Below are 11185 nucleotides of genomic sequence, written 5' to 3'. Positions count from 1 at the left end.
CATCACAGACATCTGTCACCTGAAATAAATGCCGCATTGCACCTGATAACACATCGACACATCCTGCAGAATGAAAAACAAAGTATATGCCTTAAGACGAATGCCATTCTAACATATTATACAAACAACAACAACACACAAACAATAGTAATGTTTTGGAGTAGGGCGCCTAACAGAAGTATGCTGATGAAAGCAGTCCCAAATATATCCCTGCCATGTGTCTGCCTCTTGGTAATGTTAACCTACATTCATAATAAACCAGCTTCCTGTCTCTCTGCCGCAGTCATTAAAGGGAAACGTGCGGAAACTAGATCCAATCCAATGTCCAAAACACGTCTCCACAAACACGTCCCGTGCGCAAGACCTTTCTCTACACACGTTACAGATTCGAATCGGTTTGTCTTAAAGCCCCTTTTCTGTCTCTTTTTACTCTTATTGTACGTCTGATGTCAGATTTTTCCCTCTTGCCCTCGGAGGGGGAGGATCTAACCGCGTTGAGTCACGCAGCTGTCAAAGATAGCTGTCACCCAGTTTCCACATCAAACACAGTGAATGAGACGCGCAGCCTGTCCCAGGTACCCGACAATGTGTTGCGTCTCCGACAAATGAAAAACGCGCTCCGCGGCGATTCCTCGACAAAAAGAGAGATATTTAAGCTCGATACTTCGTAACAATCTGGAATAATACAGTTGTGAGTGATTAAAGCGAGGAAGAATCGACCTCCTTGTTGCCAACGTGAAAAGGGGAATTTTGACGGACATGAAGACCAAAAAGGGTACGTATCATCTTGATATCTGTTATATCAGCGATTTATGTTATGTTTTTATCGGTGATTGTGACATATGGATGGAAGTTGTCGATGATGGTTGAACAGAAAATGTCTGGCATTGCCTGCTATTGTTTTCCGCTGCAGACAAAACAGCCTTTTTCTCACCATGTGCTGGCGGGCTGTCACCACGAGCCGTTTCAAATTATTAACACGCGTGTTTTTATTCAGGATATAATGCTTTAATTTAATACAAATATGATTATTTAACAGTCGTATTCATGATTTGTTTTACAGTGTTTTTTTAAATACACCAACGTACAATATAACTCTCAGCTGTAACTCTTAAGAGCTATGTAGTGGATGTTTAAGTGGGTATAAAACGTCTTCGTGTAATGGTTGAACTTCTTTGGCTTGGGAAAAATGCTCATGCGCTCCGAGTTTCTCACAACACTCTCTCAAGTTTGTTGGGAATACGAGGGAAACTTTCCGAGTGGCCTTGTTTTTAGTTTGACGACTACGTCGTTGCTTTGACTGCATTTAAACATTGTGCTGCGGTTTAAAATGTGCAACGATAATTCCTGACCTCCTTTTGTGAAGTTTGTGTATTTCGCGCCGCTTCCTCGAGGCGACGCTTTCACATTCACTCCGACCTCGTGTTTCTCACAGCACACAATAGAGCCCCAGCTATTCTCTGTTATTAAGTTTATATTTCTTATATGTTATGTCGCCTGATCCTGTAGAGTGTCGCGTCAAGGTCTTTTCCGCCACCTGACGTGATTTCACGAGTTTTCACCTTGTGAAAAGTCGATAAAACAGAGTTTGAAATGTCCCACAAGCGACATTCTTTTGTTCGGTCTTGAGATTTGCAACAGGTTCCCCTCCCCCTCCTCCTCATGTAGGCCGACGACAAAATTACTCCTCATTACTCCTTCTCAAAAGTTTAATCATTTTCTCACACAACCTCAAAAAATAGACGTGTACGTGATTTCACTCGTTTCGTTTTTTTAGTTTTAGGTATCCCACGCACACTCTGGAGCTCAAGTTAGGGGAAGTTTTGTTTCAGTTAAAGTGCTCATGAACGAAAAGTCCCCTTAAGCACTTTCAGTGAAACGTGTTATTGACAAACTAACCGGTTTATGATATAAGTGGTAATAATATTCAAGCCGTCATCAGAAACAGGAAGAACGGTCCAATATAGGGTTACTTCACTCAAAATCAAAATCCTGTCATAGTTTACTCACCCTATCATGTTATTCCAAACCCACATGACTTACTTTCTTCCACAAAGGAGCTGGTAGACATAATGTTACCCACTCAGTCATGATTCACAATTTGGAGTGAATAACAGTGACTGATACTTTTTTCCCTGTACCTTAGATAAAGAATCACAGATATGAAAGCGAAAAACAAATGACAGATTTTCTGAAGTGGGTGAACTATCCCTTTACACAAGTTAACTAAACCATGCTTGATCACAGTTTATCTAGTGTTTGCAAGTGTACATGCAGTAGTGCTCAGAAAGTCACAATGAAACATCGACACAGTTTAGAGTCTTTGTGACACCTCCACTCCAACCATGAATCACATGGCTTTGCTTGACAGCAGGGATGTGACACATCAGCTGCCACACACACACTAACAGACGCATGCTTATACATGCATACAGACGGCCAGGCGCTGTTGTGTAGCATTCAGCGGTTAGCATTTTGGATGGAAAGCCAGTGTGTGTAGGATAGTGGGGGGAGGAGGGGGTCCTCAGCAGGGGTTGGGGGGGGTTGATGTTTCACTGGGTGTCTTTTGTCCTCCTTCACACACATGGGTACACACTGATTCCCAGCTTACTCATTCCCTGAAACACTTATTGCTGGTTACAAGCACACTGCTCATACATCAGTCTGACTTGACACTTTTACTTGTTCTTTCTGTATACACATATGCACGTGCAGAATAAACAATAAGTTTTAGCTCTGGTCTCTTGTGAATGCAGGTGTTTTGGCGATGTCAGGAAGCGAGACGGAGGATGAGGACAGTTTGGATGTGCCTCTTGACCTCTCTTCGAATGGAGGAGTGTCGGGGAAGAGGAAGAGGAGAGGAAACTTGCCCAAAGAGTCGGTACAAATACTCCGGGACTGGCTCTACCAACACAGATACAATGCCTATCCATCAGAGCAGGAAAAAGCACTGCTATCCAAGCAGACCCATCTATCCACACTACAGGTACTAAACATTTTTAAAAAGTGTTTGTGGCCTAGTACACTTCAAGGAAACTAAAACAAAAGCAACACAACTGCGTGTAACAGCATGTAACGTAATTGGAATAACATTACTATGGACAATTGTTATGGAAAGGTTAAAACTATTTTGTTTTATTATTATTATTATTATTATTATTATTATTATTATTATTATTAATTGTTCAATCATTTTATTAGATTTTTTGTCTTTTTCGGTTAGTTTCTAAGACATTTGTAATAATTTTAAAGTTTTTATCCGACCACTTAAACGATTACAGATGATTTTTAAAGCTGAAATAAAAACAACATCAACAACAGGCCTGGCAAAGTCACAGAATACCTTGTCTGAACATTTTTCCAGCTGTACTTTGTTAGAAGTAGCTCCTCTAGATGCAAAATCTAAAAAAAAACACGCACAACTTTCTGTAGTTAGGCTTCAGAGAAGTTTCTTTCTCACGACTACTTGTTTCCGTCAAGAATGCGCAGGGGGAATTTTTGAGTTTTCTGCTTTGTTGATCAGTAATCTATTTATATGCTTCACAGGAGAGCAGTTAGCTGTCATCAATGTCTAGTTCAACTGACGTGTGAAGGAAACCGAAAGGTTCAATGTCATAACTAGACCAGAAAAAAGTCAGCTCTTTTTTTTCGCCAGTGCTTCTCGGTTTAAGATCACACGTTCTGTTCCCGCTGAGTTTTAGCGTCATATAAACAACACTTCCTGTGAATGCAGTCAATGGAGAGAATTCCTGTGGACAGATGAGTGAATAACTGTTTTGAGTCATCTGAGATGTGGCCACATAGAGAGAAAGAGAGAGAGAGAGAGAGACTTGCTCAGACACTGGGCCAGGAATTTCCCCTGCGCTCAGCCAGCTGTCTCACTAACAATAGGGAGACACAATACACACACATTAACATAGTGAAGACTACCAGGCTCAGCTCAGGCAGACCGTTGGATACACAATACAGCCCCATTACACAGAGAGCCAAAGAGGCTTCTCATCTGAAGAGACTCGCTGGAAGACAATACAGAAACATTACCATACTAAAGTCTGCATCTTGAAAATGGCCCCTTTAGATACTGTGGAAGAAAAGTTACTTTGAAATAAGTTCTATCAGGATAGGTCAGGATAGAAATTTGATAGCCAAAACATTGAAATAAGTTCTTTCAGGATAGGTCAGGATAGAAATGTGAAAGCCAAAACATATTTTCTTGTTTGTGTAATAAGTGTATTATATTAAATAAATTAATAAGTTGAAAATGAAGTCCAATAATGTCATCTAAATGCACTTGGTGTCATGAGACAGTAAAATAAAAACAATAATGGTAATAGTATTTATAATATATATCTAAAAATAGATAAAATGATTGTATTTTAATTATTTCTTTATGATATATATATGATTGTGAACTTTTTCTATGATGATTCTAGCAGATTATTTTACATTCAAGATTTACCCCAGAGTAAACTTCACAGTAAATTTACAGTTGCCTGTGGTGTGTGATCTACATTGACAAAAAAAGGCCAGCAAAGTTTAATTGTTGTTATAAACTGAAGGTGTTAACTGTCAGCCGTTTACCTCACAGCAGTAATTTGTCTTTTTGTAGAGATGCACATCGAAGTCAAGCATTCACACGTGTTTTCTGTAGCCTGAAATGTTGGATTTGCATTAGAGTAGACCTTAAACCCCCTCAGGTGAGACTAGGCAATGAAAGATACAGTGCTATTAGCATGATTAAGGCCTAAAGCCTTCAGGACTAACAAAGAACACAATCTGAGGGATAAAGGTGAACTGTTACTTAGGTGATTGAGAGAAATCCTTACCGCCAAAAGCTTCCTGCTTTCAATTGCCAGCTCAGCTTTTTTCAAAGAGGAAAAACAAAAATAGAGTCACATGTTAACTCAATTCAGCCTCATGAATTTCCTTTTTTAACTTAAGTGAGACAGTGTGCAAACAAAATAAACAAAGATTTCATAAGACTACACCGTTTGAACTTTAACAGGTGTTATTTTCTTGAGAAATGAACATAACACAAGACAAGCATTACTATGTTAAAAAAATGGTTTATCATTTTAGCATCAAGTACTATTGTAGTTTTTTTAATGTTTTAAGTTTGAATAAATGTTTTTTTGTATTTTGTTTTCAGTTTAATTTCAGTGTTAAAGTTTAAACAATTGTTTTGTCATTTTTAATACTTGATTAAAAAAAACTCAGTTTTAATTTTTGTTTTAAATAAACAGTAACGATGCTTTACAGTTTTTAACAACAACGAAACAATTTTTTTTAAAACTACAGCTACTTATTTGTGGATTGTAGTACATAATAAATGTAATGATAGGAAAAATTGGATTGTATCAATAATCGATTGTATCTGTATCTCTCCACAGGTTTGCAACTGGTTTATAAACGCAAGGCGACGACTGCTTCCAGAGATGCTCCGGAAAGATGGCAAGGACCCCAACCAGTTCACCATCTCGCGACGGGGCAGCAAGGGTGGCGAAATGCTCAGTGACAACTCCCAGTCCCCGAAACACGGTCTGCTCGCCAATGGAGAAGACCGCAACAGCTACGAGCCCGGCTCGCCTCACCCGACCAGCAACACACCCACTTCCAACGGTTACCCCAAAAAGGCCCTGTCCCCAAAAACACCTCCCTCACCCGGACCTGTCTTACCCAGACCCTCTGTCATCTGCCACACCACTATCACCACAGCCACACAAGGCATCAACACAACAACGCGCCTCGGCGTCGAGGGAGCCACAGAGCTGCCACTCACAGATGCGGCCAGCCTATTCGGGTGTCGAGGGGAGGGTAACGTCAGCCCTCAGAGCGGCCTGTTCAACACCCCTCCGCCCACCCCACCCGACCTCACCCAGGACTTCAGCGGTTTCCAGCTGCTGGTTGACGTAGCGCTGAAGAGGGCCGCCGAAATGGAGCTGCAGGCCAAACAGCTCCTCGCCTGAAGAAAAAAAAAACGGATGGATGAATTAAAGAGCTTCATCAATGTTTGTTTTTCGCCCCCCAAAAGTGAACTCCACAGGGAGTTCATAAAAAAACTTGACTGAGCAACAAAGCAAACTAGCATGGCCTGATCATTTCTATTTTTGGTAAATCAAATTGATGAGGATTCCTTTATGTAAAGCATTTCAAGGTGCCTTGGCAGTTCTTTTTTTGTATTCCATTTATATGTAAATAAATATGTATCTTTTCATTTTGTACACAGGGGACCAAAATCAAACACAGTAATACGACTTCCTTCTTTACGAGAAGACGAGCTTTTCTCCCATTCCTCATGAGTCTTTCTTTCTCGTTTTCAGAGATTCGGCTCTATGATTGTCAATTTATGCCTCGTTTTTAGAGAACACCTCTGATATTCTGCCTCGTTTTCTTTTGCACAATATGGCAGGTCATCTCAGTATCTTATCAACTCTAGCTTTCTCTCCAACAGACTCTAATCACTACTGCACCAGGTCATTCTGTGTCTCATAGATGTTCAGTTCTTTTGTATTTTTTGTTGTTGTAAAGTTTCAGATGCTGTCGTTAGTACGTTTGTTTTCTTTCATTACTCTTGAGGGATATTCAGATGTAGCAGAACTATAGTCTGAGATTTCCTCTGAATACTCAGTGTAGAAACGGCCAGTGAATGTGCCCACATACTCCCCTCCCCACCCCTACACACACACACATACATACACGCAACAAATACACACCTTGGACAAGTGAGCTGGAAGAATAAACACTACATGAATTGTATTACTTTTTTTGTTTTGTTTCTTTTTTTGCTGTTTATTGAGTTGAGACCACTTTCAGAGGATATAAGGAAAGAATGGTTTTATGTCACCAAATATGTTGATTTCAAGGTTTTGGGACCTTAGACCAGTGCATTTACAGTAGCCAATGTGACATGATGCCCAATGATGTGACTTCTCCTCCTTACTGTGCAATGTATGTGGCAAATAGGGGTCACACGGTGTTTAAATAAAGTTTTGTTTTCTACAAAATAATCATTCATCTTCCTTCATTGTTTGACAAGTATGTTTACAGTGGGGAGAAATGGAAAGGTTCTTACATTTAAGGTTGTTTCTTGAATCGGAACAATGGCCCTCTTTACACCAGGTATTAAGAGACATTCCTATACACTTTTTTAAAATATTATTTCTTTGATAGTTGATTACTTGAGGACTTGTAGAAGAACATTTAGAGAATACTCGTGATTTTAACACAAACCCACAGCATTCAGTGTAGATTTCAGTGTTGTCCACATTCAACCACTTACAGGGATAGCTAAAAATGGATGCTGTACAGGGCTGCTTTCATGGTGATTTATTAAATTAAAACAGCCAAAAGACTGCATATTCTCTGCCTGCAGACCTAATTCTAAAATATTGTTAATGCTAGCCAGACAGGTGTGAAACTTTTTTATTTGTAATTGTAACAGAAGTATATTTGTCCTGCTAACTAACAAGTTTTGGACACTGAATGGCTTTCCTGAGGTTAATGATATGTAATTATGTTTTATATAATGTTCTACAGTTAAAACACGATTACATGAGATGTGACACGTTTTGGGATTTTTAAGCACATCGAATTTTCCATTTATGCTTTATTGTATCTTGTTATCACAATGGTAAATTGTTTTTGAGTCTTGACTGGAACTAGCTCCAGTTTGCATATGTCCCGCCTTCACTAACTTAAATTGGTCATAATGAAATGTGATTGGATGATCATTTTGTTGTTCAAGCTATACCATGACATGACTGGCTACCACTGAGTAAGCTATTTTAACCTGACAGTAACACGTGAATAATTTCACGTGACAGCGCTGTGCTACGAAGAATGTTTAGAAAAATGTAAATAACTAAATATTATTATTTAAAATACAGATAATAATTTGGGTTTTCATAAATAGAGCTGAAATGCAGGACAGTGCTGGGAAAGTGAACCGTCTGGTCGCCCCACTCTCTGAACCTATAGCAGCTACATAATTGATACACAACACGATTTGCTGACCTTTTGTGGTGAGTAATAAGTTACTCTTTGTGTATTATGCCGATTGTTAGTGCAAAGTCGTTGCATTTCGTTTTTGGGTCAGTATATATTGCATCGGTTGTTGAATCATGCATAAAAAAAATCACAATTGACAACATTGACACTTGTGGTCGCGTTGACCAAACAAGTCTTAAAGGGACCGCACCCAAAACTCAAATTTTGTCATTACTCAATGACACTTCACTTGTTAAAAACCACTTGTTTACAAATGTCTTTATTATTTTAAACACAAAAGAAGATATTTCAAAGAGAACTGGTTGACTGCCATAGTATTGCTTTTCCTACTATGAATGTCAATGCCTATTGGTTTTCTGCTTTTTTCAAAAAAAAAAATAAAATTATATATATATACATACACACACACACACACACAAGGGATGTGAAGATTAACCTGACTCATTCTATACGATTCACGATACTAATCTCACGATTCACGATTTAGTCTAGATTTTTATTAACAAATTTATTTGAGACAAATTTAAAGTGAACAAGGGCCCTAACATTTTTTTACAAAATAAAATCTTTTCTGCAAAAACTAACTTTGAATTTTAAAACAAAAGTCCAAATGAAAAGTTTTATGTAAATAATCTAAAACTCAGACTGTGCCGCTAAAAAAAAAAAATTTAATGAATTTCAAACCAAAAATGAACAATACAAGTTAAAGAAGGCTCTTTTATACAAACAAACTAAAACTGTGCTGTAATTTTACATTTTTAAAAAGAAATATCAGAATATCTGGTATAAGCTGAGAGCATATTTACTATGTCCCCTGCTGATGAAAAAACTCTTTCGCTGGGGACTGAGATTCCTTTCCTAAACCAGAGAGCAGTGGTCAATAGGCCCTCTGCTCCAGGGGACTGGCCACTGGCATATAATACTGATTATAATATATGAAATAATAAGCAAATTATTTAAATATGCATAAACTAAATTGAAAAAGATTGTTTCTTCTACCCTATGTAATTCCTAGTTTTGGTTAACAGAACAACTTTCTCTTTCAGTCTGAATACAACTACTTCACACTTTCGCTATAAAAACACTGATGCACCTTGTGATCTCCATAGCACTCGTCAGAGCAAGCGGAGATGCCAATCTTCCAGCCAGAGCAGTTTCGTCTATTAATATCTTTTTGCGTATAGACGTCTGTGACAGTAGTTTTTCCACTGTGCTGCATCATATTTGTTGTTCTGTTTGTGTATCATCATAGTATGTGTTTGTCTGGCACACATCACCACTGTCTGCTTAAAATCTTCTTGCCACAATTTTCAACCGACTCACGGTGAATCGTTACATGCCTAATATATGTATTCAACAGAATAAAGAAAGGTTTGGAAGCACTTGAGGGTGAGAATACAGTGTGTAAATTGTCATTTTTGAGCAAACTGTCACTTTTTTAGCAGACGTAAACATGACCGAAGGGTATTATGGGAAACCTTAAACAGCATATGGCTTTTCTTTTCCAATATTTGAAAAGATGCAGTAACATGTTAGGCCAGACAGAAAACTGTAAAGCGGAAGGAGGTACATCTAAACGAGATGATTTATATCAACCCACCGATGCCCTGCTGTGACATCTCACACATATTGTAGGCATGTTCTTACAGGCTATTGCTAAATCATACTGACATTCTTCTGTGTGTTAGCTTCACAAGAACGTCAATTAGCATAATCCTGCATTTAATTAGCAGTAGCTAAAACCAGACGTCAACTATGGCCTGCCAATGGCGTCTGTGAGAGCGTGCATGTCTGTGTATCTGAGCACAGACAATAAAGGCGGATTAGCAGGGACACGTCTGTCCTGGATATTCAATCACACTCAGTTAGACAGCTGTTCTTTAGACTTCTCGCTGGGCTGAGGTCCAAACAAACAACTCAGAGTTATTGGTCTAGTTGGCAACAAGTGATCAAAGTGATTAGCAGCTCAAAGTCGCTAATTAACCGGACACCTATATTTAAAAAGACTTTACATTCTGTAATACTAAAGACTTTTGAATGGCTCACGCATTGAATGAGAGTTTATCTGTTCTCTGGTTCATCTGAGCCCGAAGGTGGATTTTAGGAGTCAAAGAAGATCTGTTCTCGTTACTCAGGCCTCAGGCAATGATTTAAAATTAGGGAAGGTTGTTTTTAACTCAGAGTAAAAAAAAAAAAAGTTAAAATAAGCAACATAATGAGATTCAAAGATAGACATGTTAAGTCAAAACTGTGAGAAATAGAGTTGTGGGAACGTAAACAACCCATCAGATAAGTTCAAACTTTGCTAAACAAAATTAAATTTATGAAAAACAGACACAATTACTACAAATCAAAACATTATTACAAACAATTTGCGGGATTTAAAGTAACAATTTAATTGAAGAGTCACAATTTTAAGTCATAACTGTGTGGTAAGTATGGGGATGGCAAATTTGTTACACACAATTACAAAAAACTGTTGTAAAATGTAGTCGCCACTACGAGAATAATTCGCAAATTATTTGCATATGTCTCTAGGTTGTTGTTGGAAGTGGTGTTAGGGAGGCCAGCAGGAGACACTCAACCTGTGGTCTGTTTGAGTCCTAATGCCCCAGTAAAGTGAAGGAGACACACTACTGTCAGTGAACGCCGTCTTTCGGATGAGACGTTAAACTGAGGTCTTGACTCTCTGTGGTCATTAAAAATCCCTTGGCACTTCTTGTAAAAAGTAGGGGTCTAACCCCGGTGTCCTGGCCAAATTCTCACCATCGGCCCTTACCCATCATGGCCTCCAAATCATCCCCATCCACTGAATTGACTCTATCACTGTCTCTCCACTCCACCTATAGCTGGTATGTAGTGAGTGCACTAGCGCCGTTGTCCTGTGGCTGCCGTCACATCATCCAAGTGGATGGTGCACACCGGTGGAGTGATGAGACCCCCTTTTCATGATTGTGAAGAGCTTTGGGTGTATAGCCATACATGATAATACACATTACCTACTTAGTTACTGTATGTCATAAATACAGATGAAGTCATAATTATTAAACCCCCTGAATTATTAGCCCCCAGTTTATTTTTTCCTCTATTTTTGTTTACTGGAGAGAAGATTTGTTTGAACACATTTCTAATCAAAATAGTTTTAATAACTCATTTCTAATAACTGATTTATTTTATC

At 38.7% G+C, this 11185-nt stretch overlaps 1 protein-coding gene across 1 annotated transcript; it reads left to right on the top strand.

Moving 5' to 3' along the window:
* Window positions 1-460: 460 nt before the first annotated feature.
* On the top strand, window positions 461-7007 carry tgif1 (TGFB-induced factor homeobox 1). The gene is made up of 3 exons (XM_056450952.1): window positions 461-775; window positions 2757-2986; window positions 5391-7007. Exons 1-3 carry the CDS (start codon window positions 760-762, stop codon window positions 5964-5966), a joined length of 822 nt encoding a protein of 273 aa, XP_056306927.1. The 5' UTR covers window positions 461-759; the 3' UTR covers window positions 5967-7007.
* Window positions 7008-11185: the final 4178 nt, after the last annotated feature.

Source organism: Danio aesculapii, chromosome 24 (genome assembly GCF_903798145.1).
Source record: "Danio aesculapii chromosome 24, fDanAes4.1, whole genome shotgun sequence".
Lineage (NCBI taxonomy): Eukaryota > Metazoa > Chordata > Actinopteri > Cypriniformes > Danionidae > Danio > Danio aesculapii.
This window is presented reverse-complemented; position numbering and strand designations above follow the sequence as displayed.

Coding starts and splice junctions, on each gene's coding strand:
- tgif1 (XM_056450952.1), top strand. Junction 2,987..5,390: donor CCCATCTATCCACACTACAG/GTACTAAACATT, acceptor ATCTCTCCACAG/GTTTGCAACTGGTTTATAAA.